The 21,187-nt window shown below is 41.2% G+C and overlaps 3 protein-coding genes across 3 annotated transcripts; 2 read left to right on the top strand and 1 right to left on the bottom strand.

Moving 5' to 3' along the window:
* Nucleotides 1–1,776: 1,776 nt before the first annotated feature.
* On the top strand, nt 1,777–3,690 carry LOC133814049 (uncharacterized). The gene has a single exon (XM_062247066.1). It carries the CDS (start codon nt 1,777–1,779, stop codon nt 3,688–3,690), a length of 1,914 nt encoding a protein of 637 aa, XP_062103050.1.
* A 15-nt stretch (nt 3,691–3,705) lies between these two features.
* LOC133814048 (uncharacterized) lies at nt 3,706–4,062 on the top strand. The gene has a single exon (XM_062247065.1). The coding sequence runs from the start codon at nt 3,706–3,708 to the stop codon at nt 4,060–4,062; it is 357 nt and encodes a 118-aa protein (XP_062103049.1).
* Nucleotides 4,063–9,201: 5,139 nt separating this feature from the next.
* Nucleotides 9,202–9,983, bottom strand: LOC133814047 (uncharacterized). The gene is made up of 2 exons (XM_062247064.1): nt 9,732–9,983; nt 9,202–9,630 (listed from the first exon to the last, which is right to left on the bottom strand). Exons 1-2 carry the CDS (start codon nt 9,981–9,983, stop codon nt 9,202–9,204), a joined length of 681 nt encoding a protein of 226 aa, XP_062103048.1.
* Between the last annotated feature and the right edge of the window lie 11,204 nt (nt 9,984–21,187).

Below are 21,187 nucleotides of genomic sequence, written 5' to 3'. Positions count from 1 at the left end.
TTAAGAAAAAATATTTATATAATAGTTATTTAAACAAAACAAAATTCAAAAAGATTTTACTTATTTTATCTTATTATTAATTTTGGAACAGAATTCTCGAGTGCTTCTAATAAGTTAAATTTTAAAGAAACATTATTACACAAAAGAATGTTACAATATTTGACTGATTCATAGTCTTCTAATAGCAAAGAAATAGTAAACTGCATTTATATTTGGTATAGAATTTTAACAATAATGAAATCTAAAAAGAATAGGTACAACTTCATCATAAACTTTCTTACTTAGACACTAGATTTACTAAGGTCTTGTCTTGGTGAGTGCATATTTCACGAACCCCAGCCTCCAACACTTGCCTTAAAAACTTCATCTCAGAACAATAATCTTGATCTTGATCACCTTCTTGGAGAAATTGAATATCAGATTTCCACTCATTTATCTTATCTGCAACTCTTTCCAATTTGTCCTTGAAAACATAATATTGAAGATGCACTGACATTGAGAAAAGCACATCATTTACAAGCATCATAGGGAAGAAGTCAGGATTACAAAAACTCACCTCCAAACGCAGAACTTCCATGATGATATGATGAACTAAATCATCTTCCATTTCCTCATCCAAACAAAACATTGTCTTCTTCTTCTCATCACCTTTATTGAGGCTCTTCTCGTTCTCCCAAAATGGTCCTGCCAACTCCACTGCATCCATGAAGAAACGCACTATCTCAACAAACAAGTTGATTGCAAGAGAGTTATCATCGTCTGGTTCCAGAGATAAGCATTCGACCACAGTTAGAAGCTCACCAAGACTACATGATACCATTTCATTACTTTCATTGGAGGCTACAATAAGCAAGAACAAGTACTCAATGAAGAGGCTAGAGATTTCAATCGCAATTTCTTCAAGAGTAGCATTGAGAGAAACGAAAGCAAAAAGGCCATCATCATTTGTGATGTCAATCTCTATCATCAGCTCTAACAAAGTCCAATACTCTTTCTCTCTATTCTTCTTGGCTTCTTTTCTCCAAGTGATCTCCATGAATTCTTGCAATCTTTCTACGTAACCCTTTAGTGGTTGCTTGTGACCATTTTGATAACGTTTTGGGATATTGTACTTGCGAAATCTCTCTTCGCACTCGTCCAAATTCTCATTTTCTGTCTTTATAGAAATCTTTAATGTTTCAATATCAGCCACCATACGGTTGAGTTCTTTTACACTCTTCGTCTTCTTACTCGAACGAGGTTTTCGACCTTTGTTATGCCATCTGTTGGGCCCAAAATGCTCGGCCCAAAAACACTTGCCTCATTTATCAAATATTCAAAACGGAGCGTTTATACACAGGAATGATCCGAAGGCAGAAGCTGTAGGTCAGAGGCAATCCGCGCCTCTGACCTCTGAGCGAGACATTTTTAAAGTTGGTATTTTTGGAGGGAAATTTAGTTGTTCTCCTTCCTCCTTTTCAGGGTCCACTTGAACCAACTAACTGTTTTGTATATTTCATCCTATAAATATGAGATTTGAAGAGGAAGAATGGATCGAACTTTGAACTGACTTAAGCATCGGAGTGTCTTTCTTGCAGGAAATCCCGACGAGTCAAAGACAGATTTCATCACCGGAGAAGGAGCAAGTCGCCAAACGTTGTCGGGTCTTTACCTCCATATATAGAAAGACAAATTGTTGCCCCAACAATTGGCGCCGTCTGTGGGAAACGATAAACGTATCGGCCTTAGCCACGTCGTCGAACCAAGAAATCAAGATCCACTGCAATCCCAGAAGTTATGCCACCCAAAGGCAACGGAGTTTCGGGCCCAGTTGCACAAAGCGTCCCTCCGACGGACATGAGCGACCAGATCGAAAGGATGTGTCGTCTGTTGGAGGCAAGTCAGCAGCGGTCCGACGAGGCAATCAAGACATTAACCGAAGCCCAAGCTAGGCTCGAAGCAGAGATTGTTGAGCTGCGCAGGTCCGCTGACACAACTCGCAACACCCAAGCCCACGAGAATCTTGATTCTAACAGATCTGACGTTCTAGTCGACCGTGTTAATTCCCCACCTCACAACATGAACCCGGGTAACGTGCAATCACAAGCCATCCCCCCATCCTCTGGGACCGACGGGCGACAAGCCCCAACCTCTGGCACGCAAGGGCGGGCCGAAGCAGAACCCACTGGACCCGCTCAGCCAACAACCGACGTCCGGCCTCAACACACCGTACCTCAAGTCGCACACGATTCTCCCTCTGAAGGTCACGTTCCCTCGATCTGTTTCTTGGACAGATGGAAAGAAAACATGATGAGGGAAATGATGCAGAAGTTCTCAGATGGGCGATCCGCCTACGCCACCGACCATTTGGATCTTGTATCAAGAACCACTGAAAAGTCGCCTTTCTCGGAATGGATTCTGAATGAGCCAAAGCCTCGGAACTTCATCATCCCTTCCCTGCCTGCATTCAATGGAAAGGGAGACCCGCTAAACCACCTATTTCAATTTCAACAAAAGATGGCGTTAGAAGCTAATAACGAAGCCATACAATGCAAAGTCTTTTCAACAACTTTCTCCGGGCCGGCTCTGTTATGGTTCCGACAATTAAAGGCCGGATCACTCAACAGTTTTAATGATCTCCGACGGTCCTTCTTACAGCAGTACAGCGCGAACCGAGAGGCTCCCAGAACAATGGCCGATCTCTATCGAATTGAACAAGGGGAGAATGAGCATCCAAAGGCATACTTACAGCGTTTCATTGACCTCGTGCATCAAATCCACGACGTCGACCCACTCACCGCAGCAAATCTCTTCGTCAAAAGCTTGCAGGTGGGGTCACTCTTGCATGAGAATCTCACTATGACACCACCATACGACATGGCAGACGTGCAGACCCGAGCCGAGGGCGTCTTCAAGGTCTTAGAATTTCGAGAGCGCGCACAGAAGAAGACTGCACTCATTTCTGCTCCCCCAGCGAATAACCCTCCACCACCTGCCAGGGATGACAAGAGGAAGCGGAACCAAACAGATCATACGAAGGAAGGAAAAAGGCCAAGACAGGATCGACAGCCATCGCGGTACCCATCCTTCGAATACACCGTCCCGCAAGAAGTCATTTATGAAGAAAATAAAGATAGGCCTATCTGGCGAGAGCCCTACAAAATTAACACTCCATCAGACAGAAGGGATAAAAGCAGATACTGTCTCTTCCACAAAGATCACGGTCATACAATCCCTGAATGCCACAATCTGAACAATCAGATCCAAGCCCTCATGAGGAGTGGGCGGCTTACCCAATACATCAAGGAGACAGGCAGACCAGGCGCCTCGCGACAGAACACAGCTTCTGCCCCCACTCCGCCGGCGTCAGACCCCGTACACACAGCCTCTGACAGCACCCCGGAGCCTCTTAAACAAGTCCCTATGATCCACGGGATCGTAGAACCCACCAATAATCAAGAGCACGCGACTAAAATCCATAAGAGGATGGAAGAACGAGTGAAGCGGTACAAATCATTAGGCCACGTAGTCAATCTCGTCACTTCAGAAGAAAGAAGCTACACAGCCTCTACTATCACCTTCACTGACGAAGACCTCAAGGGCGTCCACCTGCCTCATGACGATCCACTCGTCATTTCCTTACAAGTTGACCACTGCCAGCTGGGCAGAGTTCTGATCGATGGGGGTAGTGAGGTCGACATCCTCTTCTAGGAAGCCTTCCAGAAAATGGGACTAGAGGAGAATCAGATCCGACCCTCCATCATGCCCATTCTGGGATTCAATAGCCACAGAGTCTATCCGAAGGGCGTCGTTCGATTAACTGTGGTAGATGCAGAACGCGCCCTTCCAGTAGACTTCCTCATTATAGACTCCACCACGAGCTACAACGCCATCATGGGGAGAGGTTGGATCCACCGGATGCAGGGGGTAGTATCCACTCTACATCAGGTGATGCGGTGTCAATCACTCAACAGCCGGTACACCGTCGACATCAAAGGCTGCCAGAAGCAGGCCAAAAAGTGCTTCCTTACCTTAAAAGAAATAAATAGCTCTGCCTCCCATGAAGACTCTCCTGACAAATAGCAATTACAACAGTACCTACCAGCGTGCCTAAAAGGAATCAATCTAGAAGAAGACCAAGAAAAACCCCAAGTTACACTAGATACCTTAGAACAAGTGGGTCTGGATGACGCTGACCCTACAAAAACGGTCCTGGTAAGTACCAAGCTCTCTGAAGATGAGAGGCAGACCCTCGTACGATTTCTCCAAACCAGAATGAGAACTTTTTCCTGGACACCACACGACATACCCGGAATAGACCCTTCTGTCATGAGCCACAGCTTGAAAATCTCCAACTACTTCCCACCCGTCAAACAGAAGCAGAGGAGATTCGCTCCAGAGGTGAATCAAGTCATACAAGAGGAGGTCCAACGGCTCCTGAGCACGGGGGCAATCAAAGAATGTTTATACCCCAGTTGGCTTGCCAACCCCGTCGTGGTCCCAAAGAAGAATGGGAAAAAGAGAGTATGCGTAGACTACACAAATCTAAACAAAGCCTGTCCCAAAGATAGCTACCCTCTACCAAAGATCGATCAGATGATAGACGCCACGGCAGAATATGAAAGGATGAGCTTCCTCGACGCCTACTCTGGATACAATCAGATCCCCCTGAAATTAGAGGATAGGATTCATACAGCATTCATAACAGAAGATGGTTTATATTGCTACAAAGTTATGCCCTTCGGTCTAAAGAATGCAGGCGCGACATATCAGAGGTTGATGCACAAGCTGTTTTCCTCATTACTCGGGAGAAATATGGAGATTTATATTGACGATATGGTCATCAAGTCCAAACAAAGCTCTTCACATATAGACGACTTGACGGAATGTTTCGACATCCTTGATGCTTATAAAATGAAATTAAACCCCACAAAATGTGTCTTTGGGGTGTCCTCCGGACAGTTCTTGGGATACATCGTCAGTCAGAGGGGCATCGAGGCGAGCCCAACACAGATTGCGTCCCTCTCAGAAATTAAGGAACCCCGAACCATCCGAGACATACAGGCTCTGACCGGAAAAATAGTAGCATTAAGTCGATTCATATCACGAATGTCAGACCGCTGCCAACCCTTCTTACAGTGCATAAAGAAGTCTACGAACACCACCTGGGGACCAGAACAGCAAAAAGCATTGGACGAGTTGAAGACTTATTTGAGCTCCCCTCCTATATTGTGCTCTCCTATTGCTAATGAAGATTTATTCTTATATTTGTCTGTCTCACGATTCGCTGTAAGTTCCGTTCTTATTCGAGAAGAAGCCAATCGTCATAGGCCAGTGTTCTACTGCAACAAGATGTTGTTAGATGCTGAAACCCGATACAGAATGATGGAAAAATTGGCACTCGCACTCCTCACGGCCAAAAAGAAGTTACGACAATACTTCGAAAGCCACACGATCATCGTATATACAGACTATCCATTAACGCAGGTACTGAGTAAGCCCGACCTTTCTGGAAGATTATCTAAATGGGCCATTGAGCTTGGGACATACGATATTCAGTTTTTGCCACGAAAAGCTAAAAAGGGGCAGGTACTCGCTGACTTCCTGGTTGAAATTCAGTCATTCACTCCTGACGCCCTGCCAGAATTACTAGAATCAGAAGATCAATGGCTGTGGACAATGTACACTGACGGACCATCCAATTCCCAAGGGGCTGGTATTGGCGTCGTATTAGAATCTCCCTCAGGACTCAAAATTGAAGAAGCTATCCGTTTAGAGCAATCCGCAACGAATAATGAAGCAGAATATGAGGCACTAATCTATGGTTTGGAACTCGCACGAGAAATGGGAATCCAACGTCTGAACGTCAGAGGCGATTCGCAGCTTATGATAGAATAAGTGGCTGGAAATTTCGACACCAAAGCACCCCATCTGGCTAGCCTTCTACAGAAGGTAACTGACTTGCAATCGCATTTTCGCCAGTTTGAACTCATACTAGTACCCAGGGAGCAAAATCAGAAGGCCGACGCTCTTGCCAAATTAGCTTCTGCAAGAGGATGCACACGCCAGTCCTCCATATCCATAAGCCGATCAAGCAAAGATATGGAAGTCTATTCCACCTCGTCAGAACCTGAATGCTGGATAGACCCGATCATCAAGTACTTGACCACCTCCGAGCTCCCACCTAATTCAAAAGATGCAAAACTTCTGCGACTTCGGGCACAACGCTATTCCATGATCCATGGAACGTTGTACCGAAAATCCTTCAATGGCCCATACCTACGATGTTTGGGCCCATCAGAAGCTAAAAAATTGTTAGAAGAAATACATGAGGGGACATGTGGAAATCACACAGGGGGACGGAGCTTGGCACACAAGGCACTTACAGCAGGGTATTACTGGCCATACATGATGACAGAAGTGCAGGATTATGCCAAAAAATGCGACAAATGCCAACGATTTGCACCCACCATCCATCAACCTGCTCAAACCCTACACTCCATCGTAGCACCTTGGCCATTTGCAAAATGGGGTATGGATGTGGTAGGTGAACTACCTAAGGCTTCTGGAGGACGACGATATGCTCTTGTAGCCACTGACTACTTCACAAAATGGGTTGTGGCAGAGGCGTACGTCACGGTCAGCAAAACAGACACTATGTCCTTCATCTGGAAGCATATTATATGTCAATTTGGAATACCCTGGGAGATAGTCGTCGACAACGGCACTCCATTCCAAAATGCAAAGGTACAAGAGCTATGCGACACGTACAAGATCAAGCTAAGCTTCGCCTCTGTCACTTACCCACAGGGCAATGGTCAAGCAGAGGCTTCCAACAAAGTCATCTTTGCCAACATTAAGAAGAATTTGGAAGACAAAAAAGGAGCATGGGTAGAAGAATTACCGAAAGTGTTATGGGCTTACAGAACAACAAAAAGATCCTCCACGGGGGAATCTCCCTACGCCATGGTTTATGGAACAGAAGCTATCATCCCAACAGAAGTCGGTCTGCCTACACTTCGGACAGAGATTGCATCTGACCCAACAACGAACACCATTCAATTACTGCACAACCTAGACCTTCTAGAAGAAACACGTACAATGGCACAATTGCGACTGGAAAATTATCAGAAGGTAGCAGAACGCTACTACAACAAAAGGGTCCACTTACGCACATTTCGAGAAGGAGATTGGGTTCTGCGTAAGGTCACAGGCAATAAAAAGAAGCTAGAGCCTAACTGGGAAGGGCCTTTCCAAATCATTAAAGTATTAGGCAGAGGGTCTTACACTCTAAAGAATGTACGTAGTGGGAAAATTGTACCCCGTACTTGGAATTCAATGTCTTTAAAGCAATATTATTGCTAATAGTTGTACTGTGCAATTCAAAAATAATACAACAACTTTCCATTTTTTCACATTCTTTTAAATTTCTCTTATGTACTCAATTCCTTGGCATTATTATCAACCATATTTCACCAAGTCAGACGCGTGACAATTAACTTTTTATTCGAAAGGGTTCCTCAATAATATCCTCACCTAACTTTGTAGCATTATTCACGTGTACTCAAACACCACCTACCACAATGACTATAAATAAACAATCATCTAATGTTTGAAGTTGCCAACACCCCCTGGCAATACATCGTATGTCTTTGATCTCAAAACATACACCTACAATTCAATAGACAAAGAGCAATGATGAAATATAGCGAGGATCACGCCCCACACGTTGGAACCAGGCTGAATCTCAACAGTTCGTGGCAACAAGGCCACTACACACAGTCTGCGTGCAAGATCCTATCGCTTCTGCATGCACGTTTCACTGGGTTTTATACCGCATTCTAATCTGACTTGACTAAACTCACAAGAAACTACGGCCAGCCATTTTGCAGTCTAATCTGCCCTGACTACACCGATCTGGCCGTCCAACGGAGGTGCACTGCAAACCCTACCCTCTTACCCGCATAAGAGGACCACCTCCTGCAGTCTAATCTGCCCTGACTATCACAACAGACTTATCTGCTGTCATGCTTCGGATCCCCCACCGATGTACACCAACTGGTTTGGCAATCCAAGGCTGGGAGGAACTTTTCCCGCAGTCGCACCCATATCCTGCACAATGGGTGCCTTTGAGAGGATGCGTGACAGCCCAAACGACCCCCACCACACTATACGGTATGGGTGCATTGGAAAGATACCTGCCTCACAACCCTCACCTCTTTCCATCTGCTTCGATGCCCTGCTCTACGCTTTGTCCTTCGCGTTCGGTCTGGATCACATCAATCCCTCTACCCTAATGGGAAAATTTCCATCCCCGGGGTCGGACCAGTCCCGAACAAGACCACTACAACAACTCCACGTGCGTAAGAAGGTTCGCCACCCAACAATAATGGCAACATCGCAGGAGTAAGACACACCTATCACAGCAACTTAAATTGACGGATGCTAAGTACGGGCACACATATTTACTCAATTCCTCTCTCAATATTTGTATAGTAACTTAAATTGACAGATGCTAAGCATGAATCAAAAGGCAATGTATACTCAAAAATAGCAATAAATCAGAAGTTGTTATTTATAAGTTATATTACATTGATTGATTTTCACTCCTGATTTTATAATTGATCTATTTTCTTGCCCATAATTAATCCCACTCAATACGACGCATGTACTCTGCCATCGCACTCTCTAGCTTCGGATAACCTAACCCATAGCGTTCACACGATATATAGTACGGGATGCCGCTTCTGATAAGCTCTTCCATCGCCCACGTTGAGTAAAGCCACTGTGGGTTGTCAAAGATTCTCCTCAAAAAGGGAACTTTCGTCCACTCACGGTGCTCACCTGCAACGACAATGTTGTCAGCCCCAACACATCACCAAAATACAAATATGGATCAATCATACAACACTTAACTGGGCATCCTCTCCCACCATCTGTATAATCTTTCGTTGTATTTCGCACGCAAAGGCCTAAAGGATCTATGAAGCTTCTGATCCAAGTACATCATACGACATACACCTGTCATCACGCGTTCAATTAAGCCCTAAACGACAACAAACCCATACAGTACACACACCAAGACAACTAACAGGAAACAAAGTTCTACTTGTATTAACAATGTGTTCTATTACAATCAATTACAAACTAACTGCCTGAAGAGCCCAAAGAATTTATATACAAAAGTTAATGACAAAAGTTAACAAAACAAAAGTGAGTCGTTCATTCTACGGCACCTCTTTCACCCTCTGACTTGCCCTCAGCTACAGAGGCAGAACCTGATGCTTTTTTATCAGAAGCCACGTTGGCAACAGTATCTTCAACGGCTTCTCCGTTGGCATTATACATCGATCCCAGCGTATTACCCCTCAGCTTCAACTTCTCCAGATGACACGGCGGATAAGAAATCTGCAAATCCCCAAGCTCGTTCAAATACTTGTCGACGTCATACTCTCCTATCTTTACATCAACGTTCTTACAATACATCTCCAGTTTTGCCCATTTCTCCTCTGGGGTCTGCTTCTTATTACGTAATGCCAAATCCAGATACTTGGCGGTATCTACCTCAGCCACTCTCGCAAGCTTGCTTTCGGTGATCTCTCGATCTCGAATACGCTGCCTAGTGGCTTCAACAGCTGCCTCTGCTGCCCTCTGCAAAAAAAAAAAAAAAAAAACCATCACGGATTCAACACACGTGTTTTATGGGCCCATTAACTTTCTAATGCATCAATAACACAAGAAGAGTCACATACCTCTTCTGCTTCTTTCAACTTCTTCCCTAAGAGGAGATCAGCCTCCAACTTCTGCTTCTTGGCCTCCGCTGCGTTGGCCTCAAGACTGTTCGCCCTTTGCTCCAGCTCTTTTTTCTCCTTCTCTAAGGTCTCCTTATCAGTCTGCAACGACACAATATCTTCTTCAAGGTCGCTCATCATACTGCTAAGCTTCTCCATGCGGGCTTCATGCTGAACGCAGAATTGGCTTTTCTCCATCCACTTATTGGTCATATCCACCAAGTCAGCTTTCAGTTTGTCTCGCTCTACTTCAAGCCCGACAGTGCTTACCAGCTTCTCCTCCGTGGCGGACACCCTCTTTTTCGCCTCTGCCAACTCTGTTTCTAACCTCTTGATGGCCTCCACCAGCACATCTCAGTTTGCCTCAGCCATCTTTCTCCCTGACCGCTCCTCTTCTAATTTCGCCATCTGCTCTGCCAGTTTGGCTCCATTCTGCATAGCCGCCGCATACTCTCGCCTTGCAGCCGAAGCACATACATAGCTCTGTGACAAATCGATTATGCCCATTACAAATAACATTACACACATATAACAAAATGCAAAAAGAGTCTAATTTTTTAATTAACTTACCATCCAGATATGGTCTGATACTTGCTGCAACAAATCGCCTTGTCCACTTAAAGATTCGATTGCTTCCGTAGGTAGATGGGGTTTGCTTATACGTAGCATTTCCTCCATAACTTCGTTAGACGCAGAAGGGCCATATTCCGACATTACTTCTGTTCTGTCACTTGCTTCTCCTCCTGCAGATGCAGCCGCAGAAGCAACAGGGGCAACTGGCTTCTCACCTTCTGCTAATGCCGATACCATAATGCTATCAGACGCCAACGCAACTGTCCCCGTGCCAGAAAAATATGTCTTCAAAGGGCGTACAAACAAGCTATCATCCTCACCCAAATCACTAGGGAGGTACACTGGAGTCTGCACGGTAGAACACGTGAGCTGCTCCAAGAAAGCGCTAGGAGATTCAAAAGAGTTAGTACCCTTTGGGGACACAGCAGTGACATCTCCTGGATGAAACTCAGAAGCGACATCTCCTGGATGAAACTCAGAAGCGGTAGGTAGCAATGAAGAAACGTCAACACCAAGACTGTCAACACTTGTTACTTTGACAGCCCCTGATTCCTGGCCCCCAGGGATAGTTTCGAGCTCGACGACCTTACTTGCCTCAACTGGCAGAGGAATGATATCCGCAGATTCAAAACCCTCCCCGAAGGCATCCTCTAGAAGCTTGTTTTTATGAGAGGCAGAGGAAGGGCGTCTCCCCTCTGAGCCACGTTTATGGCCAACGGCAGACCCTTCAGCTATATCAGAAGCAGAGATCAATGCCTCTGACAGCTTCGCGCAGATAGCAGACGACTTCACCTCCATCGGTAAGCCATCTTGCACTCCATCTCCAGTCGCCTCTCCTGGTAATTTGGAAGGAGAAGAGGAAGCGCCCTCTACATGAGCCAACCCTTCTGAGCCCGCTGCCAAGAAGGATCCAATTGCAGGAGTAACAGAAGATGCCCCAGGTAAATGCCCAACAGGGGCAAATCCCCGTGGCTTTTTGCACAACGAGAGGGCCTGACCTGTTGGTAATTTACCAGGGGAAAGTTTGGGGATTGCTAGAGCAGATCCTTGAGGAGTGGGGGCAGAGCCTTTCGGGATCCGAAGCTTCGACGAAATGCGCTTCCCGTCGTCCGAATCTTCGGAAGAGGACTCCTCACGCTCCTTTCTTTTTCCCAAGGCGTCTGTAGGCAAAGGCACTTGCTGAAGAGGCTTAATTTGCAGAGCGTCAAAAGGCGTGGACGACCGCCCTTGGATGCGAGAAGACCTGCGCGATAAGCCGGATTTGTCAGGGGAAGACTCTGCAGCCAGGCCAGAACCCTCCTTCTTTTTACCCTCTGGGACCCCTTGACGCTTGGCACACGCAGCGAAGGTTTCGGTGCACGCCCTTTCGAACTCGGCTTTCGTCAGTGACAGAGTTGAAGGAGTAGGAGGAGATTTCTTCAGGAAAGCTCCCAGCTGCTTCGCGCATGCTGCAGTAATCTTGCCTAGGGTCATATCACCCTTCTGTGATCTAACCCGCACAGCTCCAGGATTGACTCGATCCACGAAGCAAAGCCGAGTCATAATCTGCATACAGTAGGAGTTCAGTACACCCCTGATGCTAATGGCATTCTCCTTAGATTCATGAAGGAGCCCCTTCTCTGTCAGCTTGCTCTGTCGCTCAGAACTCATGCTGACCTGAGGCCAAGAAAAATCTGGTACGAAAAACCGAAGCAGCAGTTTAGAAAGTTAAACTACTCGACAATCATCCAGATATGATTAATTCACATTAAATTTATTGGAAAACATGACTCGCCTTTTATAAACACCCTGGCCAGAGGACAAATTTCCTGAGGCACGTACTCAGGGTACCATGCTCCTCCAACAGCAAAGAAGTATTTATCCCAATTTCGATGGGAGCTATCGAAATCGGTGAAGATTGTCCGATCCTTTTTAGGAGAGAGGTAGAAAGTTTTCCAAGGCTTTCCCTCTATCACCTTGTTCGTAGACTTGGTGAAGCATGCATAAATGTCGTCCGATTGGATATTGACATTCCTAAGGCTCCCTATCATTTGAGCCCCGACTATAGACTAAATGGCATTTGGGAGAAATTGCAAAATGTGAGCCCCGGAGTTTGAAATTATCTGAACAAGCAGAGCTGGGAGAGGGAAACGGAGCCATTCGATGTGTCTCAAGCTCATGACTATCTCAGTAGGCTTCACTACATCCTTAAATCGCCATTCTCGAAGTTCGGCCTCCGAGAGCATCCTCACCGTGACATTATCTGGAATGTCGAACGATTTACGCATGCGTTCGAACGCATTTTTGTATCCATCGCGATCCGTAGGGTCATGAGATGAACGAGAAGACATTATCAAAGGTTTGAGCTGAAGAAAATCTCTAGGGTTTCTTTGAAGCTTCTCTCAGGAGGATGGAACAAAGTTTGGGAATCTAAATGAGAATTATTTTGAAACAGAAACTACTTAAATGAGAGGTGAAATTTTGAGCCAAACATTTTACTCGATAATTGTGTACGCATTAAGTATAACTTGTCAGGTAATCAAGTAATCATGTACCTACGGATTGCCTCGGTTTACGGAGAATGACGACTTTAGCCGAACCTTTTGGTATTGAAGAGTCGGCCCAAGATTCTAACAGATTAACATGCCACACTTGTCTGAAGCTTGGGCCAGGGGGCATCTGTTGGGCCCAAAATGCTCGGCCCAAAAACACTTGCCTCATTTATCAAATATTCAAAATGGAGCGTTTATACACAGGAATGATCTGAAGGCAGAAGCTGTAGGTCAGAGGCAATCCGCGCCTCTGACCTCTGAGCGAGACATTTTTAAAGTTGGTATTTTTGGAGGGAAATTTAGTTGTTCTCCTTCCTCCTTTTTAGAGTCCACTTGAACCAACTAACTGTTTTGTATATTTCATCCTATAAATATGAGATTTGAAGAGGAAGAACGGATCGAACTTTGAACTGACTTAAGCATCGGAGTGTCTTTCTTGCAGGAAATCCCGACGAGTCAAAGGCAGATTTCATCACCGGAGAAGGAGCAAGTCGCCAAACGTTGTCGAGTCTTTACCTCCATATATAGAAAGACAAATTGTTGCCCCAACACCATCTCAGGAGAATGTCTAGTCCTTCACCTTCCAAAGTTGTTATATATTCTTGAAGTTTCTCAATCTCACCTTCTTTTACTGAACCACTGTGTTTGAACTGATCCAGCTCTTTCAATCTTCTAATGAGGTTCTTCCTTAAAATATCAACCTCCAAATCCATTGCCAAAAGTAGTACTACCCCAAGTTCAGTTCCTCTAATGAAGAAGATATATAGAGAGACTAAAGTTCTTTCTTCTTTTTCTTTTTTCTTGAGAGAAAGAGAATACTTGAAAAAACTTTACAAAGAGTTATAGTAACACCTTTCCTTATTTTTAAAATATTATAAGGAGTGAATGATTTGGAGAAATGATACATGATAGAGATGATTGTAGGCTTAAGATTTTGTGTATTTATTTGTCATTAATTTTTAAGTTATTTTTTCAATAAAAAAAAGTTGCCAAATGTCACCTCAGAATGTCAATATATGTATAGGTGATTAGTTAATTTATTAATCATCTATATAATTAGGTATAATTGTGTCATTGCGTCATCAAAGGCCTGATACTATAACCCTAGCTATGGTTGTAACTTGAATTTATTTGTTATTTTTAGTTATGTTTTTAAACAAATAAAATGGCTTGCCTAATTTCATCCTAGGGGTCATAATATATATCTATGGGTGCACTCTTAATGATTAAGATCAATGGTGTATATTTATAGTTGTTAATTAATATTTCTAAAAATAAATTTTGATTTTTTCGAATTTTTGGAAGGGTTACCTAATGAAAACGTGTATTTATTATGAAAATATAATATTGTAAACTTTTCATTTTTCAAATCCATGCTAATTTCTAAATATAGCTAGTGTCTCTTATTGGTTGGAAACAACATTAATTATGGCAAAAAAAATAACTAAATTCAAAATTAATGTAGAAAAAAAATATTTACCCGTTGGTGATTTGCTATACCAAGTCACTATGTTACCACATCATTATAATTGTTAGTACCCATCTATAGGTAGTTGTAACGCCCTAAACTCCAGGGACCGTTACGGTGCGCATTATAAACAGTGTTAAACTCGCTAATCAAGTCATTTGGCTACAAACGTGTAACTAAGTAAGATTAACAGTTTAGGGATTAAAATTTTGGTTAAGATATAACGTTTCAATAGAACGTTTACTGTGTATATTGGGATCCCAAAATTATAATTTAAAGGTTTATTACAACAAAATATTTACAACCAACCGATTTAAGCGGCAAAACATGGTTTAACTGTAGTTCCTCTCCTTCAAACCTCGGCCGTGGCGGTCGAGCAGCTACATATGTACACATCGTCACCTAAGCTCTTCAACTCAAGGATGGTCCAGCTTTCTTTTGCCTTTACCTGCACCACATAGCACCCGTGAGCCGAAGCCCAGCAAGAAAACTTAATATGCTCATGAACAGTAATAACATGTCATCAAATCATAAGGCACACGCTAGCAAATATAGCCATATTCAAGCAGGCAAATGAGTTCACGTAATGATGAATATACAACATCAACCGATGATCATAATAATCATCCTGGGCTTTTAGCTCCAAATAGAAGAGTGGTAGTTGTAATAGTCACTAAGGTGGGTTCTGTTCCCATTAGTCATGTGACGATAGGGCCACCGGGGCTTTATAGATAAGTGATCATTTCATCAGCTTAAACAAGATAGGTGTTCGATAAACTAGTCACCAATATAACCTACCGTATGACCATAGAGTCACAACCATGGGATTCCGCTCCCTAGCCACGTGACAAACAATCACCTAAGCCTTTGGCCCTAGCTCTGAGTAACTAGTCCTAGACTAGTCAAGCGCTTATAATTTTCATCAACCTTCAGGTCGGTCCAGCATTAATGCTCCTAGAGTCATTCAACGATGATATTATTTAGATCTAATCTTTTATCGGTCCTGCGTTCATGACACTTATGCCGTTTCCGACTCTTAGGTCAGTAATACAAGACCAGTGCCGACCCTGATTAGTCAGTGCCATACACAAGTAAGCAATGCTACCAAACATATATCATATGTCAAATATCCGAATATAAGGCATTCAGCATGCTTACTTAACAATTGCTAGCATAATTAGGATCATGCATAAACACAGAGACTCAAGCTCTAAATAATCTCATATTCAATATTCATAGCATGCCCTAATCACATGTTTCTTGTACAACACATGCATCACATTTAATCACTTGACATGCCTCAACAATAACCATGCATGTCACATTTAAACATCCAACATGCATCAAGAATAACCATGCATGTCATATTTAAACATCCAACATGCATCAAGAATAACCATGCATGTCATATACATAGGGTGCGGTTTTCTTACTTTTGGTCCAAGCACGGGTTACCAATAAACGAGCCATAAGCACGATCCTTAATCCAAGCCTCTAGTGACAACCTAGTCACAATCATAAACGGTGATCCAATGAGTTCAAGTTCTAAAACCAATCCCGGAACCAAGACCTAGCCTCCTAGACATCCAATCCCACTAAACCAGGTAATAGGAATGATCCCAAGGCCTAAGGTTTGAGTTCCCAAGCTTAAAACATCATTTCAGCCATAAATACCCTCAAGCGTCGCGGCCCCAAAACCCTGAGCCGCGGCCCCCAGCCAAAACAGAGGCATCATGGGCAAGCGCCGCAGCGCCCCACACTCAGTGTTGCGGCCCCCAGAGCTCACAAAACCCCCACCTACTTCATCGAGCTTAGGCCACAGCGCCCAAGAACAGGGTCGCGGCCCAACCTCGGGCCAGCCATTTTTCTCTGACTTTAACCTTTTAAAACCTCCCAAAAACCTATCCAAACATTTCCAAACTCAAAAATCAAAGTTCCCAGATATCCCCATGATCCAAAACCCATAAAACCCAAGTCTCATATCTAATAAAAACTCATCAAAATACAAAGTCCAATTCAAACTTAAAACTTTAAAAAACTTAAAACTTAAAACTTGAATTACCTCTGATAGAGTTGTTTCCAACTAAATCCTCCGGCTAATAAGCTTTTAATCTTCCCTAGGATCGCTATGCCTCGATCCTCGATTGAATCCGAGTCCTAGAACTCAAGTTACCTTCGAAAATGTGGTTGGGAAATGAAAATGGAACTTAAAGGGAGAGAGAACATTCTGAACATTCTTTTTATTCCTTTAATGGTTACTTCAAGCTTAAGTAACCTCAAACAAATCCTAACGCTCGGGGTCCCGAAACGTTCCCAGGGGCAAAATAGTCAAAACCTCCAGAATTTCCCCCTGATCTTACTAACTTCCAATTTATCACCAAATATTTATTCCCATTACCCAATAACCCGGTAATGCTCTAAATACCCCTTGACTTACTCCGAGTCAAGAATAAATCCTGTTGTGACTCTCCCACTAGCTTACCTCCTAGGATCGTTTCGTGCTGGGTAACACTGGCATAACCAAATAATAATAAAGCACCACACACATATCACATATATACCAAATATGTCCGAAATTGCCAAATATGAAAATCACCCAGTTACTCAAAAATGAGTTCACATGCATATTTAATACACATAAACATGCATATCATCATTTAATCACATAATAAATCAATTATGGCCCTCCCTGCCTCCTAATCAATGTCATAAACCTTATTAGAAAATTTGAGGCATTACAGTAATAACCATTGAGAAGTCTTCCATATATATATATACATGTGAATATATATAGCCTATTCATGCTTTTATATCTTTGATATTAATCAGATGAGCCTTTGTTCTTCCAAATGTCTCTGTTTTTGTTAACTTTTTAATATAGAAATAAGTAGTAAGAGCCTAATACATCAACATACTTAGAAAAAACAAGAAGAAAGAAAGTGATATATACATAGGCTAAATATACCATATCTCTAAGCACCACAATTCCATAATCTTCTTGTCAAGATTTTTTTTTCTAACATTAATTAATTCTTGGCGATCTTGGTCGACTTTCACTACTCACGCTAAGAGTTTGGTTGTTTACTTGAGTATTTAAGTACTATAAACGCAATAACTTAAATATGTTCATCGCTAATTACTCTTAAAAATATAAATTATTAAAGAATTTTTTACAAAAAATACTTAATTTTGCTAAAAAAAAAATTACATTGTTATGGTTAAACTTTTTTTTTTCAATTTTACGATTTCAATAAAAATTTTACATTTTTACGGTTTTTACTTTTTTTTTTTTTTCATGTTTTTTTTTAGGTTATTTGGGTTGATGTTTATTTGTTCTTATATTTTTTTTTTCAAATTCCACCAACCCCATGGTTGTTACCAATGTTTAATGGGATGTTTATGAAATTAAAATGGAGATTTGGGAGTTACTTAGAATGTTAGAACCGTTTAAATTGAAAAAAACTGAAAAATGGTATATTGGATGTCAGCCTCACTGGCCGCGGCTAGGGATATACAGTGGCAGCGACTATAGGCAATTTTTAGCATCCAAATTTTTTGTTTTTCCAATACGTCTCAAACTCTTTCTCACATGCTTTTGTAACCTCCATACACCTAATGAGAGTTAAAAGCATGTCTCCAACAACCATATTTCATAATGACTTTGTGAAATCCAATCTCAAATATGAAACATACAATCTACACATTATTGGGTAATATTTGGGAGTTACAAATATGTAACCAAAATATGTCACATTTGGGCATACACATATGTCCAATTTTGTGACTCTTAATAATATATTATAAGGTGTGACAAATCACATTTTGTCACATTATTTAATCTAACATTATATTATTTAAAATTATATAACATTCTCTCACTTAGATTAAATAATCACCTTTTGTAACACCTATTTAATCAATAAAACATAACATTTCCCCACTAGATTAAATAATCACTCTCTATAGAAACTTTTGCATTGGTGCATAAAATAAAATTTATTTCGACTTGAATTTTACCTTAATGTAATTATCACGAAGTTTGTTGAAATTTTGGTTGTCGAAGCATTGAACAATTATTCCTTAATAACAAACCGGTGATACACACACATATTTACTATGTTCACTTGAGACCTCACTATCTCATTTTTGTACCGTTAATGGCCATGTACACATTCCTTTCATAGAATTTTCTTGAGAATGACTCCCTATTCTAATGAGGGGCGGCACCACCCCTATGTCTATATAGGTAGAACTCTTACATATTTTGTTACCCTAAAATACTTGTATTTTCAAGACTGAGTTCTATTAAAAATCCTTTCGGTTTTAACCATCATTTGGTAACACACTAGTACTCATATCTCAGATGGAAAAAAATTTGAGTACTACTACTATTCACTTGATTGACTTGTTATTACCTTTTGAACCTAATACTAGTTTGGTTACTAGTATTAAGATAGGTTACCATCAACCGTGAATCTCTTTAGGGAGTCGAAGTCCCACCCCTTGAGATGTAGAAATGATTCCATTTGAGTCATTTCTTTTCTCATGTATGCATACTTAAAACTCTCACGATTTTATCCAAACTTTGTTGCTAGCTATAGTTTGATTAAAATAGTTACACCGTTAAAATAGTAAGTTTGACCATAGTCAACACCCCCACTATTTTATATTTCAATATCCAAGATAAACATTTTCTTGAATATTAATTCTAGAAACCTCTTTGTTTCTAAAATTCTTCTTTATGTTTTAAATTGATTCCTTCTTGAATCAAAATATTAAAAACAATAACTTTAGACACCAAACATGTCTAGAATTATCAATTCTATACAGATATAGCCAAAGTAATTTAGAATGTGGAATTCCAAATCACTTATTTTATAGGATGACTAAATTAATCAACTATTATGAAGATAAATTGATTAAGCATCACCCCCACATTTCTCACATAAAGTGCAAATATCACTTTTAAATAGAAATTTCTTTATTTCTATTAAGTCTTTTATTTTCCAAGATAATTTCTAGACTTATAATTCACAATGTTCATCATGAGTCATTTAAGCTACATGATAAACTCACAATAGATCAAGATAAAAACCTCAATATTTATCTTGATTTATTTACTTGCTAAAGCAAGACACGCTTCTTTTAAAGTAACTTTGACTTAGTTTCTTTCTTTTATATATTTCACAAAATAAAAAAAAAATGTGAACACAAATGTAATGTGAGAATTTCTAAAACAAATAATCACATTATGGAATAATAGGTCTACACTCTTACCTATTATTTTAACAAGTTCATTTTGAAACGTTGTTAATATCTCACACAAATGTCTCATATCACAATAATTAATCTCATAACAAAATAAAGAATTATCATATAATAATCCTTTAATTTTATTGATAGCTTTCAAGAGTACAAGCCTTATTATAGGTCATTCCATGAAAACAACCATTTCCCAACAAGGCACACGAACATGGTAATCATGCTAGGATCTCTTCTTCCTCTTCAATAGCATTTACCTCATTCTCATGTGGGTTCTTTCGGTACCTACATACTCTAGCATATTGCTCTGATTTTCGACAAACAAAACAATGACATCTCACATCTTTGAATTGTCCATGATCTTTCTTTGGACCTAAAGGGTTCACACTACCATTTTTGTTGTTGTTGCTCTTGGGATGCTTGTGTGAAACCGCATTGGCCTTGGAAGTCTCATCTTTAGACACATTCACACCCTTGTCTCTAATTCTTGATTCCTCTTCAATTCTAATGTGTTTTTGCATCTCTTCAAAAGTGTAATCCTCATTCTTATGGAGGATTATTTTCCTAAAGCTCCTCCAAGTTGGTGGCAATTTTTCCACTATTGCACCAACTTGAAAGGCCTCGGGAAGCTCATTCTTGAGAACTTTCAACTTATTCACAATCACTTGTAACTCATGAATTTGAGGTAAGAGAGTTTTTCCATTAATGAAAGAAAATTCAAAATATTGAGATATTAAGAACTTTCGTGTACCTTCTTCCTCGACCTTGTACTTACTTTCCAAGACATCTCAAATCTCCTTCACGGATTTGGTATTGGTATAGAGGTCATATAGCCTATCGGATAAGGCATTAAGGATATGACCCCTACAAAGAAGGTTGTCATCTTCTCTCATCCTTATTTTCTCCACTACCTCGGGAGTGTCTTTGCCGGATGGCTCGGCTAGAGGTGCCAAGGATGACTCAAGGATGTAAGCTATCTTGAGTGTTGTCAAAAGGAATTTCACATTGTCTTGCCACCTAGTGAAATTGGATCCATCAAACCTATCCAACCTCGCTATGTCTTGGTTCATGATTTTAATGATCTCACCTTCCATTGAAACAAACAACGGATTAAACTTTTGATTGTTAGAGAATATATTATATTCAATGGGAATAAAGAAACCAAAATACAATTCTAAGCAAAAGGTTACAATAGACAAGATGATAGATAAAAAAAAATGTTACAACTTTATTGCAAAAATACAAGTAAATAGAGATAGAGGATGATAGATATATTGATAATACAACTCAAAGCATAACAATACAAATAAATATATAAGATAGAAGCAAAAAGTAAAAGAGGTAGAAGAACAATAGATAAAATCTCACATTTACACAACCAAAGTGGGAGAGTATTGGGGATCGCCAACTTGAACAAAGTTCAAGAGCTTTGTCCAAAAGTTTATTTCCCCTCATTCTCTAAGCACTGATAGATCTCTCAAGGAAATAGCTCTCTGGAATTATCAAGTCTCTATGGTGTATTTTCCAGCCAAGTGTTTTGTGGATATAAAATGGTGTGTCTTACAAGTGAGCATTATACTTCT

The sequence above is a fragment of the Humulus lupulus genome, chromosome 2 (assembly GCF_963169125.1).
Source record: "Humulus lupulus chromosome 2, drHumLupu1.1, whole genome shotgun sequence".
NCBI classification, from domain to species: Eukaryota; Viridiplantae; Streptophyta; class Magnoliopsida; order Rosales; family Cannabaceae; genus Humulus; species Humulus lupulus.
This window is presented reverse-complemented; position numbering and strand designations above follow the sequence as displayed.